Source organism: Mauremys reevesii, linkage group 1 (genome assembly GCF_016161935.1).
Source record: "Mauremys reevesii isolate NIE-2019 linkage group 1, ASM1616193v1, whole genome shotgun sequence".
In the NCBI taxonomy this organism is placed as follows: domain Eukaryota; kingdom Metazoa; phylum Chordata; order Testudines; family Geoemydidae; genus Mauremys; species Mauremys reevesii.
The window spans coordinates 262,059,644-262,087,289 of NC_052623.1; the positions used below are offsets into that span (position 1 = coordinate 262,059,644).

A 27,646-nucleotide genomic window follows, 5' to 3' on the forward strand; every position below is an offset into this window, starting at 1 on the left:
CAGCAATGCATTAATTCTGCTCCCACTGAAGTGAATGGTAAGTATCCCATTGACTTCAGTGGGAGCAGAGTATAGGCCAGTGCTGAGCACTTTTGAAAATCTTGCCTACAGAGATGGCATATTCTAAAGACTACATAAATCAGCTGGTAAATCCTGTTGCTAAGTAATATGAGCAAGATAGGAATTGCTAATAACAGGCCATTGAAGTCACTGGTGATTTTTCCACTGATCTGACTCAATAGATGTAACCTATTTAGATTTTTGGTTATACTAACTGCAGTAATATTAACTTATTCTCTCTCCCCTTAACATTGCAGTGGGGTGTTAACATAAATAATACATAGGTGAGGTCTACATACTTCCTATTAATATGTTAGCTGCTATGATGCAAACTACTCAGATACCCTGGCAATAGGGATCTTATGTACTTAATAGAGATATACAAGTATACAGATTGGGCCTGAGTTTTCAGTGCTTTGCACCTTGTATAGTCGTTTCTGCCTTTGCAAAGTGGGGGTATAAAATGCTGTCATTCTGATCTGGTAGCACTTGACACAGGTCTAACCACTGAAATCAGGCCCCACAACAATGAAATATTCAGCAAAGAGACTGATGATGGCATCAACCAATCATTTTCATCAAGTTCTTTTCAAAAGTCAAGGCAAAATTCTGTTCTCCGATCTGCACTGCAAATAAAAGTGCAAGTCTCTCATCCTTATTCTGTATTCTCTCCCCAAGTGGTATTCCCGTTGAAACTCACTGATATTCTGTGTATTATGGATCTAAATGCAGAAATCAGTCCTCAAATTCTAAGGCTATATGTAGATATGAAAATATGATAGTATAACAACTGTATAAAAACCCATGTTAAAATCAATAGCCTTTTGATTCTGGTTCGCCATTGATCAGCCATCCAGTGGATGTGATGTGGTCATCAAAGACCAGTCTAATGATTTGTGCATTCTTAGATGAGATGCCCAGGGCAATAACCCACAGAACAAGAAATTACGTGTAATGATATGGACATTTCCAGCCAGGCAGCTTTTTCCTTGTGTGTTGTGGATGTTGATGATTCTGCTTTTTTAAAAAATGTGTAAGTGCTCTGTCTCATCTGATTCTAAATCTGCAGGCCAAGCAACTTGCATTATTTTCTCCAAAGTCCAAATTAAAATGTTCCAGATAATTGCTTTTTAATTTAAAAAAGTGCATACTTCCGAATTGTATTTTACAAGGAGCTGCAGTATATCAATTATGTTGAAGTATATGAAGTGCAGTGACACAAATAGCAATAGACTACATTACCAGATGTCCACCTTATAACAGTAAGTTAAAAGCACATGTCAATCTGCTAAAAGGGGGGAGGGGGGTTGGCCATAAATGATTTAAAATGAAAACATATAGGTTTGTTGGTTTCCTTGCCCTGTAATTAGAGGTCTGCATTGCCATATGCCATATGAGGGACTCAAGATTGAGTACTTACCATAGTCCCTTTGAAGTAAATGGAAGGAGACTCACTGAGGATATCATCAGACATATCACCCTGATCAGTTTTATGCTTCTCTCCAGGCCTTTTATGTCAGTTATATTTTTAGACTCAACTGTTTGGGGGCAGAAACCTATCTTATGTTTGTACAGCACCTGTTACAATGGCGCTCCAGTCCTGGGTCTAATACAAAATAATCAGCTACAGCAGCTCTAGAGACAGCACGCTGCTTCTGATGGGTGGGCGTGGAGAAAGGAACCTGCCATTTCTTGCCTTTATAGTAAATCTTCTGGCTACACTTGAAGCAGTACTGAAGAGTTCCAAAGGGAGTCCCATCCATCCCTGGTCAAAGAAAAAGTCTGTGGCAACCGGGAAAATTAGGAGAGTGGGGTATAAATTGGGGCAAGGGAGGATCCCTCATACTACCCAAAATGAAAGCCCCTTACAGACTTGCTCCAAATAGCTGGTTAAAGAAATATGATTCTTGACACAAGTACAAAATGTTGTGCTGACCCCAAACATCCCCTTTGTTCTAATGCAGACAGGAAAAATGACACGTGAGGATGGAAAAGTATATTCTATTCAGAAATGTGCCAGACCATCAAAATCTGTACGTGTGTATGCATGTTGCCTGCATGCACACAGGTCTTCCAAGAAAAGAAAAACTGAAAGAAATTGCAGCTGAGCTAGAGGCATTCAGGGATCAGTGTCAGTGTGTTAAACAAATTATGACTTTTTTTAAAAAACAACCCTGCAGTCTTCACTCAGGCAAAACACCATTTGAAGTCACAGGAGTTTTGTCTTAATAAGAATTCCAGCACTTTTAGAAAGCAGAATCCTTTCCCCAGACGTTTAAATCCTTCTGAAGAGCACGAAAACTTCCTAATAAATCAAGAAAGAAATACCTCTGACTGTACATTCTCCATTCAGGTTAGGAGATCATCTGTTTGACCATGCACTACAGAGTATGGTGCAAAAAGACAGCTTCCAACTCTAGAGCCTAGTGGGACATTTTAATCAGATGTACAGAACAAGTGACTATCATATGAGCAATGTTGATAAAATGGAGCAATTATGCTGAAGCACATGGTCTTGGAGGATCTGTACATAAAAAAGAGCACCCTTTGTATTTCAGCACTACAAAAATTGTGGCTGTTCTCACAAACTACTGCTGATGCACAAGCTGAAGCCTTTTAGAAGTTAACTTTCATCCTTTAGCAAGTTTTAAAAGGGAAAACATTTCCACAAAAAGAAATGCACTTCGCCAGTATTTGTCTATCTTGTTCATTTTCTTTGCTTTTTAATTGGGGTCTGCTCCTACCCAACCAAGCTTCTCCTTTACTTATTATTTGTATTGTCGTTGCAGTGGAGCGCCAGTCAGGGATTAGTACCCTATTGCGTGTACATGCACATACACACACACACACACAGCAAAATCCTGACCTCATTCAAGTCATTGAAGTCAATAAGAGCTTTGTCATTGACTGGAATGGGGCAAGGATCTCACCCACCATCTTCTTGATCCAGTGGTGAAATGAGGCCACTGGGAGTTTTGTCTCAGTAAGAATGCCAGGTGTGGCCCCTTTTGGTAATGAAAGCCTTGTCTGTTGTCACCACCTTTTCTATGAGGTCATATATTTAGCATTATGATTGAACTGCAGGGTGAAATAGGAGAAGATGAGCTGTGAGCGAAGAAGTGCTTGTTTACAACACAAAGGGCCAAAATCTACTTCTGGATGTGTAAACACCCCCTTTATTGAATTCAGTGGGAATTAAGCGCACATGTGTGAGGGCAGGAGGTGGACCAAAGAGTAGAGCTGTTCAGAAAATGGGTTTTTCTCCCACAGAATATTTGACCCTTTGGCTGAAAACTCAAATATTCTGATTCAGAAATGCTATCATGACGCCTCATGGGAGTTGTAGTTCAGGCGCTTCATGCTCCCATTGTTCTCAATAGGTCAGACTCTCTGCCTAGACAACATCTCCCATGATGCATCACAGTCTCTCCTCTTGGGGAGTTATGAGCTGCATCATGGGAGATAAACATTTTTGATTTGTGTGGGGTCGATGTGGGTTGGTTTTTTTTACAAAGTTAAGTTTCTGAAGTTAGGGGACACTTTTCACGCAAAATTTCATTTAGTGGAAAATCCAATTTTTCTGTCAAAAATAATTTTGGCATAAGATTTTTGACCAGCCCTACCAAAGAGTTATGCTAAATAGTAAGCTAGGTAAGAAAACCAAAGAGTATAGCCTGCGGTGAAATGATAGGCTGGGGAGGTAGAACCTCTTATGTCTGATTCTCATGTCACTTTATACCTGTGTAGCTTCTTTGACTTCAGTAGAGTTACTCTTGATTTAAACTGCTTGAAGTGAGAGAACAATAGAACCAGTCCATGGCTCTGCCACTAATTTACCATGTGAGCTTGGTCAAGTCAATTTCGCTTTGGATTAGTTTTCTGATTTGTAAAATGGGGATAGTATTTACCTACTCCACAGGGACACTGAGATACTGTAGTGGTGAGGATCATATAAGTTGCTTGATAGAACATCTATTGCTTTGAGATATTTGAGTGGAAAGTATGATATAAAGACACTAGTAAATTGGATTATGTGGAAGTCTGATATATTTGTATTCTTATTGGTACACTCCTTTCTGAAACGTCCATTTCCATGCTGAATGCTCCTCCTTAACTAGAGGATGTATTTTTCCAGAGTCTGAAACTATAAAAATAAATGCATTGAGATATGTTGGGGTAAGTGAGTGTTGTATGGATTGACATTGTCTAGACTATGTTATTAAGGATCCATGCTGGGAACAGTCTGTGGTTTGTCTAGTTTGTTGAGCCGCAGAGGGAGAGAATTTACATCATGTGTGGTGACCACGGCTATAACCAGCTGAGTGGTTTCTTTGATATAATTAGAGATTGCTTTTAGTTTTAATCAGTTGCTATTTAAAGGTCCATGTAGTAACTGATTTACAATTTCAGAATGTCGCATCCAGCTTCAGTAAAGCCACAAATAAACAGAAAACAGGGACCATATGAAAAGTCAAATGAACTTATCAGAAAGTTTTTAAAAAGTCAATTCACACAAACTCACCCAAAATAACATCCCGTTCTTCGTAGCACCCAGAATAACTAAGTCACTTGTTGAATGACTCCAATGTCCTCCACTCCAAAACTTTGCATCATTGACTGTTGCAGACAAGTAGTTTCTTATAGTACTTGTAGAGTGTTAGTCCTGAACTTATTTAAACTTCACATTCTATGGTGCTGAGTTTTAAAAACCTCATAAAACTCCAATAAACATTATCTGTCCATCTGCATTCACACAGATTTACACATCCATACATTGGTTTATTTTTTTTAGTAATTGGTTTAATATGGAGACTTCAGACCCGGCAGCAAAATAGTCAGATTGACAGGAGCTGAAGAAGCCAGATGGTAGAACTGAGCAAGAGAGAGTCTGAGTTGTAGAGTCAATTTCTACCCTAATTTTCTCCATGAACACTATTGGGATTGCACAGCATTTAGTCCTTCCTATGCAGCTGTAGTGAAGGGATCAGTTGTTACACCCCATTCCGCCAATCCTGAGCCTAACTGGAGGTCAGTTCAGCCTCTGGCTCAAGTTAGAGCAGCCTCAGGATTGTTCTAACTTGTATTGACTGATAGTGGCCTTACAGGGGCCGTGACACCAGTCAGGGATCTCCAGCATGCAGCAGCGCTCTGGCCAGGCTCTCTCCTGAGCCACATGCTAGATGTGAAAGTAGGAGGGGTGGAATTAACTCAGTACCATCAGGACTTGCCACACTGTGGGAATTCTCAGCTGGCTGGTCAGCCAAAGTGGCACAAAAAGAGCTGTGGTGGGAGCTGGCCAATTGTGACCAAACATGTATAACTGAGAACTTTCTCCTCCTTTGCTAGACCCCAGATGGATAAGCCTATGAGCTGAACCAAAACCTGCCTTCAGAGTTCATTTCTGTGCCCACCTATCCGTGCGCAGAGGTATAAAGCATTCATTACCTGAGTCCAAAAAACAAACAAAAAACACTTTGGTGAGGAGTTGAGCACAGTTTGTGGATTTTCTATAAAAACTAATTATAGACTTTATTACTAAGGGCCGCATGCATTTCCCCCTCTTCTGGGAGTCATTCAATAAACTTTATGTTCTGAGGTTGAGCAAAACGGCTGCAGCTTAATGCAGTGTTTTATTCACGTTCCCTGGTACGCCAACGCCTGGTTATTGCTAGTGTCCCTGTGTGGATTTTTTTCCTTCTGATTTTATATTAAAAAGCCTGAGATGCTGCATGAGGGGGGTCTTTCTTCTTAAGCCTGGTCTACACTAGGCGTTTAAACCAGTTTTAGGAGTGTAAAACCAATTTAATGCCACACCCGTCCACACTAGGAGGCACCTTATATCTATTTTAATGGCTCTTTAAATCGGTTTCTGTACTCCTCCCCAACGAGAGGAGTAGCGCTAATATCGGAATAGGGTTAGTATGGCCGCAAATCGACGGTATTGGCCTCCGGGCGGTATCCCACAGTGCACCACTGTGACCGCTCTGGACAGCATTCTGAACTCTGATGCACTGGCCAGGTAGACAGGAAAAGCCCCGCGAACTTTTGAAATTCATTTCCTGCTTCGCCAGCGTGGAGAGCTCATCAGCACAGGTGACCACGCACAGCTCATCTGCACAGGTAACAATGCAGTCTCCTGAGAATCGAAAAAGAGCCCCAGCATGGACTGCACGGGAGGTACTGGATCTGATCGCTATATGGGGAGAGGATTCAGTGCTAACAGAACTGCGTTCCAAAAGATGAAATGAAAAAGTATTTGAAAGAATTTCTAAGGCTATGACGGATAAAGGCCACAGCAGGGACGCAGTGCAGTGCAGAGTGAAAGTTAAGGAGCTCAGACAAGCCTACCAGAAAACCAAAGAAGCAAACGGAAGGTCCGGGGCAGGTCAAAAAACATGCCGCTTCTATGCTGAGCTGCATGAAATTTTAGGGGGCTGCGCCACAAGTACCCCACCCCTGACCGTGGATTCCGAGGTGGGGGTTGTAATCTCTGCCATGTCTGAGGATTATGCAGACGGGGAAGATGAAGATGAAGAAGAGGAGGACGACCTAGCAGAGAGCACACAGCACTCCGTGAGCCCCAGCAGCCAGGAGCTTTTTCTTACCCTCCTCCCAGCCCTCCCAAGCAACTATCCCAGACAATGACGCCATGGAAGGGACCTCTGGTGAGTGTACCTTTGCAAATAGCAAACATTTGTTTTTTAAGCAAGCGTTTTTTAATGATTGATTTGCCCTGAGGACTTGGGATGCATTCGCAGACAGTATAGTTACTTAGAAAAGTTTGTTAACATGTCCGGGGATTGAGAGGAAATCCTCCAGGGACATCTCGATGAAGCGCTCCTGTAGGTACTCCAGAAGCCTTTGCAGAAGGTTTCTGGGCAAGGCAGCCTTGTTCCGCCCACCATGGTAGGACACTTTACCACGCCATGCATGTAGCAAGTAATCAGGTATCATTGCATGGCAAAGCATAGCAGCGTATGGTCCCGGTGATTGCTGGCATTCAAGAAGCATCCGTTCTTTATCTCGCTGTGTTATCCTCAGCAAAGTGATATCGTTCAGGATAACCTGGTTAAAAATCAGGAATTTAAGTAAGGGGGATGGCCATTTTCCTACTGGGTTCGTGGACTGCAGCAGCTTAAAAAAAATCCTTTCCTGCACGTAGCCAAGCGGGGGGAGGGGAGGAGTGAAATGCCGATGATCTTTTTTGTGTTTGGTCAGCGGGGATCTTCCCCAAGCTACCAGCCACGCAGTGGGTGGGGGGGTGGGAAGGGTGTTGATTAGCAGGGAGCTAGCGTGGTATTAGCCATGCGTTGGGGGGAGGGGTAAATCACTACAGAAGCCGAAAGACAGTGGCTTACCATGGCCGCATGCAAGCTGAATTCTGATGCCCGGACCTGTGTCTGTGAGATCTGTAACTCCACAGCTGCAGGCACTCAGTATTAAGATGAAAAATGTGACCTTGTAGGGAAATCACATGTGCTATGTAAGGTGAATAGTGCTGTTCACTGTGAAAGAGTATAACCATTGTTCTGTAAAATGTATCTTTTTAAATATTTATCTCCCTCATGCAGCTGCAAATTTTTCAAGCGTCCCTCCTCCATCCCAAAGGCTAGCACAGATAAGGCGGAGGAAAAAGAAGACACGAGATGAAATGTTCTCGGATATTATGGAAGTTACACGCAATGAAAGAGCTCATCTGAATGAGTGGAAGGACGTGGTATCAAATTACAGGAAAGATGCCAGTGAACGTGAGGACAGGAGGGACACCCGAGATGAGAGGTGGTGGTAGGAAGACCGGCAGGAAAATCAGCGGTGGCGACAGGAAGATTAGTGGTGGTGGGATGCAAGTCTGGGGCTGCTGCGTGATCAAACTGACATGCTCCGGCATCTGGTGGAGCTTCAGGAATGGCAGCAGGATCACAGAGTGCCGCTGCAGCCCCTGTATAACCACCCTTAACCCTCACCATGTTCCTTAGCCTCCTCACCCAGATGTGTAAGAACGCCTGGGGGGAGGCTCCGTGCACCCGCCCACTCCACCCCCGTGGACAGCCCAACCAGAAGGCTGTCATTACTGTGAAAAAATTTTAATGGCCTTCTCCATCCCTCCTATCCTCCTCCCAAACCACACCCTTACTTCTCTCCCTCTTTTTATAATGAATTAATAAAGAATTCATGATTTTTAAATGAGAGTGACTTTATTTGCATAAGTAAATAAGTACTCGAAGGGGGAGGGTGAGTTGCTTACAGGGAATGAGTCAATCAAGGGGGTTGGGTGTTCATCAACAAACACAGCAGTCACACTGTACCCTGGCCATTGATGAAGCTCCTTTTCAAAGCTTCTCTGATGCGCACCGCTTCCTGGTGTGCTCTTCTAATCTCCCTGGTGTCTGGCTGTGCGTAATCAGCGGCCAGGTGATTTGCCTCAGCCTCCCACCCCGCCATAAAGGTCTCCCCCTTACTCCCACAGAGATTGTGGAGAGTACAGCAAGCAGCAATAACATAGGGGACATTGGTTTGGCTGAGGTCTGAGCGAGTCAGTAATGTGCGCCAGTGCACCTTTAAACGGCCAAATGCACATTCCACCACCATTCTGCACTTGCTCAGCCTGTAATTGAACAGATCCTGACCACTGTCCAGGCTGCCTGTGTATGGCTTCATGAGCCATGGCATCAAGGGGTAGGCTGGGTCCCCCAGGATAACGACAGGCATTTCAACATCCCCAACTATTATTTTCTGGTCTGGGAAGTAATTCCCTTGCTGCAGCCATTTAAACAGAGTAGTGCTTCTGAAGACGCGAGCGTCATGAACCCTCCCTGGCCAGCCCACGTGGATGTTTGTGAAACGTCCCTTGTGATCCACCAGTGCTTGCAGCACCATTGAAAAGTACCCCTTCCGGTTTACGTACTGGGTGCCCTGGCACTCCGGTGCCAAGATAGGGATATGGGTTCCATCTATCGCCCCCCCACAGTTAGGGAATCCCAGTGCAGCAAAGCCATCCACTATGGCCTGCACGTTTCCCAGAGTCACAACCTTTTGTAGCAGCAGCTTAGTGATTGCTTTGGCTATTTGCATCACAGCAGCCCCCACAGTAGATTTTCCAACTCCAAATTGATTCCCGACTGACCGGTAGCTGTCTGGCGTTGCAAGCTTCCACAGGGCTATCGCCACTCACTTCTCTACTGTGAGGGCTGCTCTCATCTTGGTATTATGGTGTTTCAGGGCAGGGGCAAGCAAGTCACAAAGTTCCATGAAAGTGCCCTTACGCATGCGAAAGTTTCGCAGCCACTGGGAATCATCCCACACCTGCAACACAATGCGGTCCCACCAGTCAGTGCTTGTTTCCCGGGCCCAAAATCGGCGTTCAATGGATAGAATCTGCCCCATTACCATCAGGATCTCCAAAGCACAGGGGCCCGCGGTTTGAGAGAATTCTGTGTCTACATCCTCATCACTGTCATCGCCGCGCTGCCATATCCGCCTCCTCCTCGCCTCGGTTTGAAGGTCCTGGTTCACCATATACTGCACGAGAGTGCGCGAGGTGTTTAAAACATCCACGATTGCGGTATTGAGCTGAGCAGGGTCCATGCTTGCTGTGCTATGGCGTCTGCACAGTTCACCAAGCAAAAAAGGTGCGAAACGGTTGTCTGCTGCTTTCAGGGAGGGAGGGGTGAGGCTGTACCCAGAACCACCCGCGACAATGATTTTTGCCCTATCAAGCACTGGGATCTCAACCCGGAAATTCCAAGGGGTGGGGGAGGCTGCAGGAACTATGGGATAGCTACGGAATAGCTACCCACAGTGCAACGCTCCAGAAATCGACGCTAGCCTCGGACCGTGGACGCACACCACCGATTTAATGTGTTTAGGGTGGCCGCGCGCACTCGATTTTATACAATCTGTTTTGCTAAACCGGTTTATGTCAATTCAGAATAATCCCGTAGTGTAGACGTACCCTTAGAGAAGAAGTATGTTTTTTTTCAAAGCAGGCTTATAACTGGATCAGCTCGATTTGGGGATGGGTGCAGTGCAGTCTCATTCCCCAGAGTAAGGGCTCATTCTGAATTGCAATAAAGATTTATTATTTCCATGCAAACCAGCTGGTCAGCCAATAAACCTAATTGGCATTGCAATCACTAACACCACTAGAGAATAGACTGAAATCTGGGCAATAGCTGATAGGAGGACGGTTTTGGACCTGATTCTGCAACCCTTGCTCACGAGACTAGTCCAGATGAAGTCACTAGGATTGTTTGTGAGAGTAGGGACTACTCACGTGAGGAAGGGTTGCAGAGAAGAACCTATTTCAACCTGTCTGCAGTAGGTGCCAGGGTGTGTGCTGACAGGATCCTTTGGCTGAAACACATTCTTCCCTTTAAAGATCAAACACTCTTCTAAATATATGCTCTGGTGCAGAGACCACAGTGATTTACATTGTTCCTTGAGCTGTGGGTCTGGAGAACCTATTTTCTATGACATTATCAAGAAGCTTTTCTCCGTGAGGTTCTGTGAAGGAGGAAATGTAATCCATCAACTGAAGTTTTCAGATTCTTAGCATCCATATATACAGCTCTCTCGTGGTAGCCTTATGATTATGCTACTGCAATTCAGCAGGGTCAAAACAAGAGGAAACCATGTCTAGAAACTAAACATAACCCTGTCTAAAACTAAAGTCGCGTCCAAGAAATGCACCCACAAGGAAACAAATTCCAAACGTAGGCGGTCACCGTGGTTTTGATTTAGCCCTTTTTTATCTGAGCCATTCCAGCATTTAAGGTCTTCTATCCACAGAGCTGACCCTTTAATGTAAAGAAATTAGGAAATATCCCATTTAGGATGAATATTTGGGGGGAAAAATCTCTTGACAGTGAGATGTATTAGGCTGTAAAATGAGCTCCCAAGAAAAGTAGTGGGACTTTTAAAACCAAGACTAACCAGCACACTAGAGATTGTACAGTACTGTTGAGAGCAGTGCTGTATGGTAGGGAGTTGGACCGGGTGACCAAACAGAGCTTTTCTGTCTCTTATGGGGGAGATTTTCAAAGGCATAATGGGCAATTAGGCACCTAACTCCCATGGAAAGTTGAGTGCCTGACTTCCTTTTGTGCCTTTGAAAAAATCCCCCAGTGATTCTATTAGCACTTCTAAAGCACCGATTCTCACACTATCAAGGGTCCCCCACCACCCATCAGTATTCCATACTATTAAGACAAGTACCTGTTTCACTACTGTCAGCTGAATCTGTGGGGCTATGGAAAGGTTGTGGCCAATTTGTCTGTTTGGGGGCATGGGGGAGAGTGCTAGCCCCCAGATCCTATTAGAAGCTGAAAGCCCTCTGAAGTCAATGGGAATCTTTCTGTTGACTTTGGATCAGGCCTATATTTTTTTTCCCCCTTCTTCTTCTTTTGACATTGCTTGGTACAGAGACCTCACAGAGGGGAATTACTTTCTTGAAAAATAGACAGACTGCAGGTTTTACATCTGCCTTAACTCAAATCATCCTCCTTTCATAAGTTTGTGTCAGCTTTTATTTTACCATAGTCTTTTACATTTCATAAATATTAATTCCCCAAATATTCCCTGTTATTTAATAGTTCACATCTATCACAGGCTTTTCTGCTTTCCTTTCCCCTCTTGTCACACACAGATGTCATTCTCTGCCATCAAAAGCATGAGCATTTTCAAAAGAAGCTTTTCAGCCCAGAGATGCATGAGCAATATTTTACTACATGTATTATTTATTGTGGTTCTTTATGGTTCTTTCCCTTCATTTTCTAATGCATCAATCTGCCCTCTCAGGCACTTGTTCACCTGCTTCCTTGGAGGGGACTGCTATGTTTTTTTAATCAGTTAACCAAATCCTGTCTAGTAGGCCAGCATTTCAGAATATTTAACCATATGTGCCAATGTCAAAATGACATAAAGTACATTTTTGGCTAGTTGCCATTTAAAGCCAGATAGTTACAGGCTGCCTGGGAGCAGTCGGATCACTATAACTGCTTGCCTTCTCGCTCACCGTGCATACCGTGCCTTAAACCCATCTAGAGATGGTAGTGTCTGGATTAGTGAAAACGTGCATGTTAATTTGGACTGTTGGTAATATTTTATTTTGGCTTCACCCACCAACATGCTTTGTTTCTCATAATTAATACTGGTTCCTTAAAGCTGGCCACTTTGGGCACAATGTTTCGCCCTACTATTCCACAGAAACTGTATCCCTCTTGTGTGTCTCTGCTCCTTACGAAACATGCAGTACTTTTCCAGGAAAACAACGCTACCTTTTACATTTAGCCTGGTAAGTACACATGCATGGGCCAGTTATTTTTCTGTAATATACTGGTTGATTTCCAGTGAGGAGCTAAATCTTCATTTAAATTCTTACATTTAAACAAACAAACATGAAGCGCCTCTTTATACAAGGCTACATGATTTTCTTCCATTGCAAAACGTCTTGGAACTGACGACTTTCACTGAACTAAAGGTTTTGCTGACTTCCAATCAGCTCTCAGTGACTCAGAAAGTTCATGATCTATCAAAACAGCTATAATGTCCTGCTGAAATAGGCGCTATACATTTTAACAGACAGGTAATGCCAATTGTCTACCTGTTAAGTTCTTCAGTGTTGCTGATTTAGCTTGGAAATTAAACCCCAAAGTGAGCTCTTAAGAGCGGTGGTGAGAAATGGACGAGTGGCAATGAAGGTAGGATGTACATCCAAGCAATAACTTTTGGCCCCTTGTCTACTACCACTGAAACCCTGCTCACACCTATCATAGTCACAGTGTAACTAGCATCGTTTCAACCATAGATTCTGATTCAGTAAAGCAGCCCTACTTGGGAAAGCGTTTAAGCATGTGCTTAAAACCCACTCATTTCAATGGCACTTTAAGCATGTGCTTTAAGTGCTGTCCTTAATTGGGGCCATAGCAGGGAAGGAGCCTTGGCAATGTTTTAAGGCAAATCCTGCCAGGGTCTCACTCCCCAGTCTCTGCTGCTGTGGAGGGCCTGACAGGCCCCACCAATAGAAGGGTTTCTCTGTGCAGTGTGTGACACAGCATCCGAGGAGCCCCTGCAGGTGGTTATCTAGTCCTGCCAATCCCAAGAGTTCAATAATCAGGAATTAGGACCCACTTTCTGGGGCGTATCAAGCAGGAAAGCTAGAAACTCACTTTAAAAAAAAAAAAAAAAGAGGAGGCTGAAATTCTCACACAAAACATATGACTCTGGGAGCTGGGACTGTAAGACAAAAATAAAACAGACAATCAAGTTGGGAGAGCTGGCCACTCTGGGTTAGCACCTAAGGCAGAGCTGTGCTCTGTAGGGGGTTCTTCCATGCTGCTGGGCAGGGCTGGCTTTAAGCCAATTCCCCTGATTCTTCAGAATCAGGCCTCATGCCTAGGAGGGGCCCACCCCTTAGGCATCTTTTTACATTTTTTTCCCTCACCTGGCAGCGGGGGGTCCACTCCGGGTCTTTGGCAGCATTTCGGGAGGGCGCTCCGGGTCTTCAGCGGCGGGGGGGGGGGGTCCTTCAGTGCCGCCGAAGTCCCGGAGCAGCCCCCCTTGCCGCCGAAGTCCCGCCAAAGCCCCAGACCGCCACCGGGTATTCGAATCGGGCCCCGCGGTTCATAAAGCCGGCCCTGCTGCTGGGCATGTGTGGAGAGAGAGGCTAGGGACAGGGCTTGACGGGGTGGCATTATGGCAGTGTGGCTCCTCTGGCACACTCCCCCAGTGGCAGAGCGGGGGAAGTGCAGCAGTGTGGGAGCACCTCTCTGTGGCTCAGTTTCTACATCTGGAAGCGGGGAAAATGTTGACTTTGATGTCTCCAGATGAAAAGTACCATATAAAAGCTGAGCGTTATTTTTATCCCAGCCCTCAGTCTGCAAGAGTGGCTGCAGATGCAGCTTCAGGAGGAGGAATCCATCCTGTCACCACCTGCCATGCTCCCTGCCAGAAGTCTATTTACTGGGATTTAAAACTGCAACTAGGATTTATTCCTATTGTACGTATAGCTGCTACCTCTGACCCTAATAGTGCAGCTCACACCTACTATCTGCCCAGATTTTCACACACTTGGGCCTGATCCAATGTGCACTGTAGTCAATGGAGAGACTCCCATTGACTTCAGTGGGCTTTAGGTCAGGCCCACGGTTGGGTTCTTAAGCATTATTGGTACAATCGACTCTAGCACAGAAAAATCATTGACAGTGGCAAGGGAGGTAATAATTCCATCTAAAGTGTTGGTGTGGAGTGAAGAAGAAATTAATTTAGGTCCATAAGCTGCAGGGGTAAAAAGAAAATTCAGCAAGAGCCAACTCTGAGCTGCAAAAAGGGGCATCCCTTTCCTCCATGTGTGGGCTTTAAGTCTCCTGGCTGGCTGTTCAGTGGCTCATCGCTGCTCAGCTAAGCATGGCAAGGATTCTCTCTTCCTCGCAATGGGATAAGCTGACCCGCTGTTTAGGGCCACTCAAGTGTGTCTTTTCTCATTGTGGATGCAAGAAAGAGACTGTGAATCATTAAAAACTAAACAGGAGCAGATGTTGTGTGTCAGGTTTAAAGTAGCAGTGTGTGGTAGCTGCTTTATCTTAATCTTCTAAATAGTATGTATATTTTGGAGCAGCCTCTTATCCATTCTGTTTAATATTTGTACTTTCCTTGGAAAGCGTTTGCCTCTTTTTTTTCTTGAACTGCGGGTTTGAAAGTTCAGCTTGACTGGGACCTCAGGACTGTTAAGAGTTCTGCCTAGGAGATGTAAAAAAGAGAGCAGCAGGGGCTAGAGCAAGAACAGCTAGTGAGACACTACAGTGAAAAAAGTCAGCGCAGACAATAGGCAGATTGAAAAATAAATGCAAACCTTAAACTAACCAAATCCTATAGAATTCCAGTGATCTCAGTGCACACCTCCAACCCCTGCTAACAGGAGTGCTGGACTCTTCCAAGGCAGCCACAACACGGTGGTATTGCTAATGTGAGAGGAAGTGCTTTGGACCATTACAGTGTTTGTGTTTTATTTATAAAGGCAAAAAGATGATGGGGGAAGAAAAGAGTGAGAAGAAAAAGAGAAAAACTAATAAACCCCAGAGTAAATGTACGATGTGAAGCTCCCACACTTGTAGCTTTGGAATGTGGGCGGGCTCTTCTATTCCGAACACATGGCACAGATTTCACTTTAGCTAGGAAAACAAGGGGGGTTGGGGAATTTTTTTTTTTAAATGAAGAAATCATTGGGGGCGGAGAGGAGATGGATCTGGCCTGCGCGACCCTTCTTGCTGGTGAGAATGCTTGAAATGGAAAAACTAACAAGTTGTGACTTCTAGAGCTCCAGCTGGCATTTGCAGGGCTGGAAGTCAGAGATGGGGGTTAACTATTTCTACTTGTCACTTGAGAACATTTGCTCTTGAAATCTTTGAGCTATGACAATGGGTGAACCCTTCCAATGCCATCATCTTAGTCTCTCTTGAATGTGGAGCCATATTTTAAGGGTTAAAAGGGAACTGGGGGTAGAGAGTCTCACCTCCCTAGCTGGAACTCCTGGAAGCTTGTGCCCCCCTGAGGTATGATGTCTCCAGGGGCAGACAAGGCAGCTTCTCTAGAGAGCCACGTTTCTGGGTTTGCTAGTCCCTGCAGCAACAGTGGTGCATGGAAGCCCTGGCATGCTGGAGACCCACTGTGACTGGTCCATGTCTGGATGCATGAAGAGAAGGCTCCTAGTGCCCTCCCCACCTTTTCTGTGGGCAGTAAGCAGTCTCTTCTCGCCCTAAGTCAAAAAACAGAAAGTGAGCAAAACACAGTATCCAAAGTGCCTCAAGACCAACAGCGTGAGATGTCCGACTGACCGAGAACTCACCGGGACTCGACCCACCTCTGTGAAATGCTCGCAAAGGGAAGCATTGATGCTTTGCCCTGATATGGTCTTTCAAACATTCTGTGTCATCACAGAATTCACTAACTGGACAATAGCCCCTTGATCGGAACTGCTGCATCACCGCTACCAGCATGCATTTGGCTTCATTTTCTAGCAGTGGAAGATATTGTAACTCCTGGTCTAAGCTGATGCATTTATTTCAATGTAATAGGGTTGCCCAGTCTAAACCACTATAAATAATTTAAAGAAGAAAGGATAAACATCCTGCCTGTAAATCTGTTTGCATTTTAAATTAAACGTGAAAGGGAGCTTGAGGCATTTTATGCCCGTTATTTTATATTGCTAGCTCAGCCACCTTACAGTAGATGTATTCGCATCAGTGTTCAAAGGGCAAATCCGCTGCCTAGAAATTCACTGTGCTTTGTGCCATAGCAACTCTGTGGGACCCTTGCAGAGGTTTCACTGGGCAGGAGGGATCCCACACTCAGCAGCACAGAGAGGGACTGTGCCAGTGGGCCAGAAGACGTTGCCACTGGCTCCTTACTTATGTGAATCCAGCAGTTGGAAATCCTACCTGGAGGATACAGAGGAGCACATTCTCCAGCTGCAGCCCATAATTTAAAGTGTGGCCTCTGCTAGCAGATGGACCATGTCTTCATGGATTGTACTTGACAAGATAAAAAAGGGAGGTGTGGATTTAGTGCTGGGCTAAGGTGTCATACTGCTAGCCCTAGCTAAGGACACTTTCTATTCACTCATCTTACAGGTGTAGCACAGGCAGTGGGCAGCATGTGCTGCCTCCACCCTGCCCTACCAAAGTGTTTCAGTCCTGCCCTGGAAGGACCATCTCTAGGCGTGAGAAGGCAGTTCAGCCTCCCTGCCCTCTCCGTCCTTAGATGTGATCTGAAATATGGTCTCCTGCTCTTTCAAAGCCCATCCATCACGTCTGGATTTCATTCTTTTCCATGTTACTAGCATTACTTGTTAAACCCAGAGAAAATGAGCCATTTCCCTTGAAAAACAATGACAAGCAAGTAAAAAAAAAAGGGCAGAACGAAAACCCGTTCCATATGTATATAATTATAGTCAAGTTTCAAGGCTCTGTTAACCTAGTCCCTTTCCAAGGCTATAATGTGTGGGAAAAGTGCAGTGGGTTTAAACCACATGATACTAATCTCACCTGCATTGAAGGAGAAGCTACAGATGGTACCACTTTACATCAACATGCACCACCCTCCCATTAGGGAACCACGCAGAGGATGAAGGGAAGGGTGATGGCTGTTCATCAGGGATGGAAGCCATCATGCCTGTACTGGGCAGGCTGGCTCGAGGTGGGCAGCTTCAAGGCTATGCCAGGCACACGTTGCTCCTCCATTATAAAGGAGGTGAGTGCACCTCCATCTAGTGCATGCTGTTGACCCCAGCCATACACACAGCTGAGTGTTTGGACTTGCCACTGGCTACAGACTGTGCCTCTCTTGGGCCATTGTGTTGCAGCCAGCACCCTCTCCTACCACTTTTTGGGTCCTGCCTTGCTGTTTTCATGGGAATGGGGAGAGGGCACCATTCCCAAGTCCTGTGACCCCACAGAGCCAGTGAGCAGGACCTAGGCAATGTAAAACAGATTATGCCAGCAGATAGGAAGGACCTAGCTGCTTAAGGGTTTACATGCAGACAGCTACAGCCTGGCACATATTTGAAAAAATTATTACTGAAGCTCTGTTGCCTCCCATTCTTGATGGAGTCTTCAAGCAGCCAGCGGAGCAGGACAAGGCTGCGAGAGCAGCAAAAGGGGAGTCAGCATTTTAACCAGATCAGTGGAGGGAAAAAAATAGAATCTGGCAAGTGTTCAGAATCCATGAAAGGAGCATAATGCAAGGCAGGCAGCCATAGTCTGCAGCCTGACAATTCAGGAGCAAACAGAAAGCAAACCTTAAGAGTGGCTTCCCCCCCCCACCCCCACCTCCCTCCATAAGCTTTTCCCAAGGAAATGAGCTAAGAGTGAGAACTTAGGAAAAAAATAGAATGGAGCTAGTAGGTTTTAAAAAAAAAATACCCAAACTAGTTTAAATGGAAAAAATCTGTTGATTTTACTGTAAATTAAAATATAGCATCCTGCTCCAAAAATAGATGAGCTACACCACTGACCCAATATAACATGAATTCGGATATAACGTGGTAAAGCAGTGCTCCGGGGGGGCGGGGCTATGCACTCCGGCGGATTAAAGCAAGTTCGATATAACGTGGTTTCACCTATAACACGATAAGATTTTTTTGGCTCCCGAGGACAGAGTTATATCGAGGTAGAGATGAGACAAAACTCAGACAGGAAGGGAACAAGAAGTTATACTGTTAATACAAATTATTGTTAATATTTCCCATAGATTTTAACGTCAGAAGGCTTTATGTGGCAATTAAGGGGCTTAAAAATGTAACAAGGGACTCGCTGAATTAGTTGTCACAGGGTTATTTGGGAATTTTTGTCACTACTCTTGTACTGTTGTGCTTAGACTCAGGGAGATACAGTCTTTTCAGAAAGCCCCTGGTGGTCAAATTTGCAGAGCATTAAAATGGTGTCTTGTGTATTTTTGGCATTGTTGCTGGCTCGTGCTGGCATTAATGGGAAGGGGCACTGAGAGAAAGCAGTTGCGGTAGCATTGTGCCAATCAGAACTCTACTTAAGGAAGCTTGCGGTGAAGTTGTTTGCTGCTTACTACTGCCAGCGGGTTTCTCACTGTGCACAGGAACTGAGATGCCTTGGATGGAAATTTAATTTAATTTACAACCCCTCTTCAGTGTATATTGTCATTAGTCTGTCCTGCTATCTTTGGGCCTCATCCTGAGAGGTGTGAGAAACCCCAACTCTCCTTTGGGTCGGAACCTCTGGTATTTGTCTTTAATCGGACGAAAACAAAAAGTTACAAAGAGGTAGAGGAAGCCCACTTTTCTTTCTAACCTAATAAATGATATTTCTGTACGAGTAGATTCTACTGCAGAAATATTTGCTGGAAAGTACTATTGGCATTAAGTTTATAATTGGCTGGTAGCATTTTAATAGGAGATTTTTTTTACAAGCGTGAAGTCGCACCATTCTTTTTGATACATTAGTACGAAGGTGAAAAAGCAGGCTGTTGGGCAACTTCCAGTTTGCCGCCATTAAGACAGTGGAACGAGGGCAACCTAGATCAGTTATCTCCTCTGCCCATCAGTGAGTGGCAGTTCCAGGAGTGCAGGGGAAGCCTGGCCCTTGGAGTATCAAGGTTATGATCTGAGTACAATACAAGTGCGCACAGGGAAAGTAGCAGAAATCAAAGATGAAATGTTGACTTGCAGCAGTTCAGTAAGTTCATTCTGCAAAGGCTTTCGCTGCATTACTCGTGTCTGTCTGACAAGTTCATTTAAATCATTAGGTTAAAGAAAAATGTGAGCGAGATCGAAAGTGTGGTCCAGTAGGGCGCTGGACTGAGACTCGGGTGACTGTGGGTTCTATCCCCCGCTTTGCCAATGACCTGCTGTGTGAGCTTGGAGGAAATAACTTCAGTGTCTGTGTTCCCCTCCTGTGTCTATGTCGTCTCTTTAGATTGTAAGTTCTTTGGGGCAGGACTTTAACTGTGTGTTTATATAGTGCCTAGCACCACGGGGCCCTAATTTTTGTTGAGGCCTCTGGGCACCACTGTAAGAAGAAGTGGAGAGTAGGTGTTTTGTGGAATCTGTTCTTCACACCTAATATTATTTAATTTTTTATTTTAACAAATACAGTGAGTGTAATTCCTTGGCAAAAGCTGGCCCTTTTCTGATCCTACATCCCTTACTCATATGAGCAGAACTGCTTGGGTGGGTAAGAATAGCATGATCATGCCCTGATCTGATCTTGCCAGCACTCCAGGCACGGAACATCCATTGCATGCAGTGGGAGTTCCACGCATTTAAACACGTGCAGGATCAGGTCAAAAGTTTGGGTGGGTTTTTTGGTTTTTTTTTGTTTTTTTGTTTTTTTTGCAAATTACTAAAGCTAGGAAATTATATTATGAGAAACCAGCTAAGCTGCAGTTAGAAAAATAAAAGCTATTTGGTTTTCAAAAGCTTCAGAGCAATATTGGTACACACCATGCTGAGTTAAAAATTGAAAATGGAAAACTGATTTAGGATGAGACTGAGTAAATTGTATTGAGGCAGGATAGGGGTTACCCTGCTGAGACGCAAATAGAAAATATGACACCTAGACTGTGCCAGAGGTACAAGAGCAGTGACGGGTTGGATCACAGAAACCCCTTTGGGAACTGCCAACTGATGTGCCAAGACTACTGCTTTCCCTGCGAGCTCGGGACCCCAGCACCCTGCCTGGTTTGAGCTAGACCCATTAGCCTGCTCCAAAGACCCAGGGTCTGAATTACTTGCCACAAAGCTGCAGGTTTACCTGAAAGCAGCTCACAGAAGTGTTCTTGTCTTTAACACTCACATGCCCAACTCCCAATGGGGTCTAAATCCAAATTAATCTGTTTTACCCTCCATAAAGCTTATACAGGGTAAACTCAAATTGTTTCGCCCTCTATAACACTGATAGAGAGAGATGCACAGCTGTCACACACACACACGTATTAATACATACTCTGGGTTAATTAATAAGTAAAAAGTGATTTTATTAAATACAGAAAGTAGGATTTAAGTGGTTTCAAGTAGTAACAGACAGAACAAAGTGAATTACCAAGTGAAATAAAATAAAACACGCAAATCTAAGCCTAATACAGTAATACAACTGAGTACAGGTAAAAATCTCACCCTGAGAGATGTTTCAATAAGTCTCTTTCACAGACTGGATGCCTTCCTAGTCTGGGCACAGTCCTTCCCCTGATACAGCCCTTGTTTCAGCTCAGGTGATAGCTAAGGGATTCCTCGTGATGGCTGCCCCCTTTCTGTTCCGTTCCACCCATTTATATATCTTTTGTATAGGGTGGGAATCCTTTGTCGCTCTGGGTCATCCCCCATCCTCCCACTTCTCAATGGAAAAGTACCAGGTTAAAGATGGATTCCAGTTCAGGTGACATGATCACGTCACTGTAAGACTTCATTGCCCACTTGCCAGCACACACGTATACAGGAAGCCTTACAGATAAAACAGAGCCATCTGCAGTCAATTGTCCTGGTTAATGGGAGCCATCAAGATTCCAAACCACCATTAATGGCCTGCACTTTGCATAATGACAATAGGCCCTCAGAGTTATATTTCATATTTCTAGTTTCAGATACAAGAGTGGTAAATGTATACAAATAGGATGATCACACTCAGTAGATTATAAGCTTTGTAATGATACCTTACAAGAGACCTTTTGCATGAAGCATATTCCAGTTACATTAGCATATTTTCATAAAATCATATAGAGTGCAACATCACACACCGGGTTACAGAGAAATCCATTAACGCTGGATGCCAGGCCAGAACCATGTGGGGTGGGCGGGAAGTATGTATCCTAGGGACCTCCAAAGCTAGGGAAACTATAGATTTTTTCATCTCTTCTGTTGTATTCAGGATCTTCTCTGATGCCCATCATTGTGGTATCAGAACATCTATCAAGCCTTCAGCCTGTCCTGTGAATTAGAGTTAGGTGCATTTTCATGAAGTAGGCGTGATAATGAATAGCATTGGCAGAGACGCTTCGGTTCAGTGGCCTTATAGTGCATCTCTGGAAAGTTTCTTGTTGAAGTGTGCGAAATACCAGCTGTTCCACTTCAATGACAATGGGCTTGATCAAAAGTCCACTGAAGTGGAGGAGAGTCTTTCCCTTTACGTCAATGGTCTTTGGATTAGGCCCAACATGGAATTGCAGTTGGAGCGCATCTCGAAAGAGAGATGCCTGAGCCAATCCTTCCACTGACTCCCTATTGCCCACTGCAGCAAAATGAAACTCCTTGTCCTTGCATTTAAAGCCCTATGCAACTGCATCTGTTATGATGTCCCCCCCCCACACACTCCCTGTGCCAGATCAGGAGTGCTACTCTTACCGCATCAGTTGTCTCAATCTCCTTCAGTGCTGCTATATATGAAATGCCCACTCACACCCACTTTCCCTAGCCCCCTCTCTGTCCTCATTCAAGTCTCTAGAGACACTTTTCTTTCATAAAGGCTACAGTAGGGAGCCAACATAGAACAAAACGTCAGGTTACTCCCTCTGCTGGGTGTCCTAGAGCACATCCTTTCTTCTCTGTAGTTATCTTAGATAAGTTCTTTGGGCTTGGGCTGACATGTTGTGTGTCTCATCAGTGCTTTGTATATTAATTTATAATAACTCAGTTATTTAAGAGATAATTTGCCTTGCAGCCTTCCCACTTGAGTCAGCTGCTCAAAATCTTGTGGCTTATGTAGATCCGTGTCTAATGACTCAAGGCCCAATTCTGCAAGCCCTCCACCTGTCAAATTGCCATAGACCTCAGTGGGAGTTCTGCACACAGAGGGTTTACAAGATCAAACTGAAAGGTTTGTTTTCACTCACCCAGAAGGTCCTGGATTCGACTCCTGTATCAGGATGTCACCTTATAGTGCTCATACTGCAGTGTACCATACACATGAATTAGTGGTAGCTGTCCACAGCATGTCTGAAGCAATGTGGCAGTCATACCATCAGGAAGGAGAGGGCCAATATACAGTGGCTACTGGGGATATTCCCTAAAGTGAAATGATGGGAACTCTCAAGGAACAACTTTGGATGAAATCTAGGCAGATTGCAACATAACCGTATTCCTCTTGACTCTTTCCAGTTTACCGTGTTGGGAACCTCTTCCTTTTTATGGAATTCAGCAATGTGTTAGCAGTGTCATAACAGATACTGAAAGTGTGTGGTGACCTCTAGCAATGCAGGTGAGACAGCAGGAAGGTTTTTCATTATAAATTAAATTCGTAAGTGGCAGGAACTTTAGTTTTTAATATGAACAGTGATTTATGACAGTACTTAAAGAATGAGCCAAAAGTGGACAAATTCATCAAACATACTGTCCTTTTTTGTCATAGAAGGACCAAATCAAAGTCATATTATTGTTAGAATCTTGGAGCCAGATCTCCAGCTGGTATAAATGAGTGCAGCTCCACTGCCTACAACAGAGTGACACCAATTTACACCGAGGGTTTAGCCTTTGGTTTCCTTGTTTTTTGCTACTGTTTTATGAGACAAGGAATTGGAAATCTGCCCAATTAAATTCTTTTCCTTTCTACCAACCACCTTATAACACTGAAAATATTAGGCAACATGCCTTTAATGCATGCAACTTGAGACACCAAGGTTCCCTTCTGTATGTTAGGTCTCAAGAAATGCTGCAGCACTAACATTTCTCTTCAAATTATCCTGGGTTCATGATCCTTCCTGAGGCTTTCCATCTGTCCCCCCAAAATACTGTATTTAAAATGGATTATTTTAGCCTCTCCATTGTTCTCTGTTGTTGCCAGTCTAGGATACTGCCAGCCAGAATGCTTATTTCCAAGTTGTATTTAAAGGGTCTGTCTGTAGTCCCGTTATAAAGCCTGATTACAACTTAGAGTGCGACACCATTGACTCTTGCAAGCTAAATGGGCTGCAACAGGGAGTACGGGCATGGGGGTCTGTAGCAGGGTGAACCTCTGCTCCTGGGCGGAAGGGGTTTAAAAGTGGCCTGGCAGGGTTTGAGAGCTGCTGCTCTTAAGCTGGGCTGATTGGGGGAAGTGGCTGCAGCTGGCCCACACCCCAATCAGGCCACAGCTGGCCCTTATAAAAGGCTATGAGCCAGGGGCCCAGTCAGTCTCTGGCTATAGAGAGAGATGGGCCTGGCTGCTTAGGAGCTGAGACAAGGTACCTAGGGTGAAGCAGGGCTGAGGAAAGGCTGAGGAGCTGGGGAAGCTCTAGCCTAGAAAACCCCAGGTTGTGGCCTAGCATAGGGCAAAAGGTACTGGGGGTTGCAGGGGGCAACCTAGGGGTAGGCAAAGGCAGCAGGTCCAAAACCCCCTTTGCCGATGATGAGTACTGGATACTGCAGTCTGTCCCAGCAAATGGGGGCTAGACAGAGACTGGGTCAGTAGCCACTACTGAGGCGAAGTGGGGATAGTGAGGTGGGGGGGTTCCCTGAGAAGGGGAAGCTCTGAGAGAAAAGGGGTTACTGCTAGGGGGCAGCACCCCATGTAAAGGGGCACCGGGGTCCTGGGAGGGACACAGGGCCAATAGCAAACAGGTGGATCACTGGCCTGCAGAGGGCGCTCCAGGGCTGGAAAGAGCTAATTCCCCAGAGTCACCAACAGGAGGCGCCACAGGGGTGAGTCTGACCCGTTACAGGGTCCTTCTAGGAAAATGATGGTGCTGGAGGAAATACTGTTGATTCAGAAGGTGTTGCTCTGAATCCATTTTTCCTCTGACCCTGCATAGTATTATGGGCACCTGTGCTGCTAGAGATGCTAGGCCAGAACCTCAGCGGGGTGTAGCAATGAGGATTTACAGTAGCTAAGGATCTGGCTGTTGTCTTCCAAATGAGATGTAATACAGAATCGCTGGCCACTGTGCTCTTAAGAGGCACCATGGTACCTCCCACGTGAGAAGAACAACTGTAATTTGTAACACTTGTTCTAAAGTGGGAATTAGCCCTGGTACTCTGGGGGACAAATATTATACCTACATTTCCTTTGCTTTATTTTTGAGTGGGTTCCATATTTTTTATCTCCTGCAGTGTGACCTAAATCCTGCTGATAGGTGAATCCCTGAATTTAATTCAGTGGTGGTGGTGGGGGGTGTCTGTCCTCGTGTTACTTTCCCTCTTAAGCCCCTCCCCCATCTTCAGTGGTGTGTGTTTGTGTCTGTAAAAAAAAAGGCACTTTGAGATCATTGGAGATGAAAAGTGCAAGCTACCACTATGAGGAATTTTCCACAAAAAACCCCACAACCCTATTGATCCCCCCTGCCCGCTTCATTCATTCTACATAATAGATGAGAATGTTCTGCATCTTGGGTAACACTAATGAGACTTATTTCAATGAAGTATACACTTGGGCTCACTAAAGTGTTGCTATACAGATAAGGTACATGGAAAGGAAAAGCAACCCCACATTATTTTAAGAAACCTTTAAGTGGGTTTATTTGCTCATTTTCTGTCATAGTGCAAGTACTCTCTTACCCCAGTATTAGTATTATCCAACCTCTCTGTCAGGATTACTGTGGGACAGAGTTGTAGACAGACAGGAACGTGGCACACAATCACACAGACCACCCCCTTTTATGTACAGGGTTTATATATTGTCTGATGTGGTTTATTAAATTGGGGGGGGGAATATTAATTTTGAAGTTTTGTTGTGGATTTCACGTGATACTAATTCTGACAATTTATAAAGACCCTCAAACATGAGAGTGCTGGGCGATGAAGTACATAAAATGTGCAGGCAGTAGAGTATTCTGCTGTATGGACTGTAAAATATTACTAAGCTGTTCAAGAAGAGTCACTGCAGACCAAGTCAGTTTAACCAAAGATTTGGTTAACTCTCCCTCTTATCCAAATCTCTTCCGTTCCCTGTCATGAATCATGTTCCCAGAAATTATCTGAATTGGCTGTACTAGAGTTGTTTGTATTGTTAATGACCAACATTAAGTGTTGTAAACCCCCTCAGTTTTCTAATGGAAAATGGGCAGTGTTGGGCTCTTTTCATTTTAAGAGCACAGCATGTTCTTTCAGGGTATGTCTCACTGCACTTAGACACGACCGGTGTGTGCCAGAAGACTCAGGCTTGCAGGGCTCAGTCTTAGGGGCTATGTAATTGTGGTGTAGACAGTCAGGCTCAGACTGCAGCCTGAGCTCTGGGACCCTCACTCTTTGCAAGGTTGTAGAGCAGGAGTTGGGAAACTTTGTGGCCCACGGGCCACATCTGGAAATCGTATGGCAGGCCATGAATGATCACAAAATTAGGGGTTGGGGTGTGGGAGGGGGTGTGGGTTCTGGAGTGGGTCCAGAATTTAGGAGTTCAGGTTGTGAGAGGGTGTCCTGGGCTGGGGTAAGGGGTTGGGGCATGGGAGGGGGTCAGGGGTGCAGGTTCCAGGCGGCGCTTACCTCAAGCAACTCCCAGAAGCAGCATCATGTCCCCTCTCTGGCTCCTATGCGGAGGCGCGGCCAGGCAGTTCTGCTCACTTCCCTGTCTGCAGGCACCACCCCTGCAGCTCCCATTGACTGCAGTTCCCAGCCAATAGGAGCTGCAGTGGAAGTGCTTGGGGCAGGGGCAGCATGTGGAGCCCCCTAGCTGCCCCTATGCATAGGAGCCAGAGGAGGGATATGCCACTGCTTCCAGGAGCCATGCAGAGTTGGGAAAGCCACTGACCCTGTCCCGGGCAGGAGCTCGAGGGATGGATTAAAACGTCTGGAGGGCCGGATGCAGCCCCCAGGCCGTAGTTTGCCCACCCCTGTTGTAGAGGCTCAGGCTGCACCCAACTTCAACCTTGACTTTAGTAGAGCTACACTTTAATAGTCTAGCTACAAAAAATGAATTTTAATTGTCTAAATTTACAGATTTGCCATGGGACTAAATAAAGCAGACTTCTGACAATATCTCCAAATCTATTGGGTTACCTTTAAAAAAAAAAAAAATCAGCCCCCCAGCTAAGTTTATTTCAAGGCGTACGAAATAACGTAGAGTCTACACTACAACAGCTATTCGTTTGAGAAGGGCAAATTGGGAGGTTAACTAACGCTGAGGTATCTGAGGAAAATCTGTTCTAGGGACAAATAGCTATTGTGGTGGCTAGGGCCACAAACTTCTAAAGTCAAGAATTTAAAATATTGCATAATATCGGTGTGAGGGACTGTCTTCCAATTACAACACAAAGATGCAAGAATCAAATTCATGTTTCTGAGCTGTAAATAAGAGTGAAAATATTCTGCATATTTTGAGTGCAAGGGTATGTATTTGGGAAAATATTAAACATCTTCTATATTAAATTACTAACCCACATCATAGCATTCTTACTGGGGGTGTTGGTATCTTTTTGTTGTTGTTAATACTGGAGACGTTTTCTACAGCTGAAATATTCTATGCATGAGTGTTACACATATTATAGGTGGAACTGGTAGCACCACTTATAATTAAGGCTTCCTGACTCCATCCGTTATAAGACCCTGTTTTCAGCTGGTCATACTGTGTTATCATTTGGTATGTGCCTATTTCACTGGTGCAAAACATCTCCAACTTTAACAAAAATTAGCTTTGATTTATACTAATAGTGGATAAAATACATTATCATCAACAGAAACACAGATTAGTTCAGTAGCACCCAAGCTAGCTCCCACCGTGGTAAAGAGTAAACAGACATTTTTTGCATACGAGGTTGAGCAGGAGACAACCTTCTACCACAAAGTAATTCAAAGCAAATCCTGCAGTCCTCGCTATGGCAATCTCAGCTGTCACCCTGAACTGAACAGAGTGGCACTCCATGTTACTGAAGGCACAATCCACATGCCCGGGTGTGCTTCCCTGCAGCCACCCTCTCACATTATTACTGCTCCTAACAGCTTTCGTGCTCACCGCTCAGGTTATTCATGGCCCTAGTAGCAACAGTCTGCATAAGGAGTAGCTGCCGCAGGGCAGGAGAATCTGGGTACACAAAAACACTTTTTCTGCAGCATGTGTGCACTTGGCTGGGTCCCTTTCACAGACAGAATTGAGCCCTTGATGATTTTTTTTTGAGTGACATACAGGTATTTCCTCACTCCCCCATTAGGGAAATGCCTTAAGTGCAG

General features: G+C 44.8%; 1 protein-coding gene and 1 long non-coding RNA gene across 9 annotated transcripts in view; one reads left to right on the forward strand and one right to left on the reverse strand.

Moving 5' to 3' along the window:
- The window catches only part of CHST11 (carbohydrate sulfotransferase 11), a 280,383-nt gene that overhangs the window by 241,621 nt on the left and 11,116 nt on the right, over positions 1-27,646 (forward strand). The window contains exon 2 of one of the 8 annotated variants that reach the window (XM_039484700.1): positions 22,673-22,772. The exons of the other annotated variants lie outside the window; for them this stretch is intronic. Coding sequence (XP_039340634.1) covers positions 22,767-22,772 — 6 coding nt within the window. The 5' untranslated portion in view covers positions 22,673-22,766. The remainder of the gene's footprint in view (positions 1-22,672; positions 22,773-27,646) is intronic. 8 annotated transcript variants of the gene reach the window in all.
- The window catches only part of LOC120370280, a 63,004-nt gene that overhangs the window by 359 nt on the left and 34,999 nt on the right, over positions 1-27,646 (reverse strand). The window lies entirely within an intron of this gene.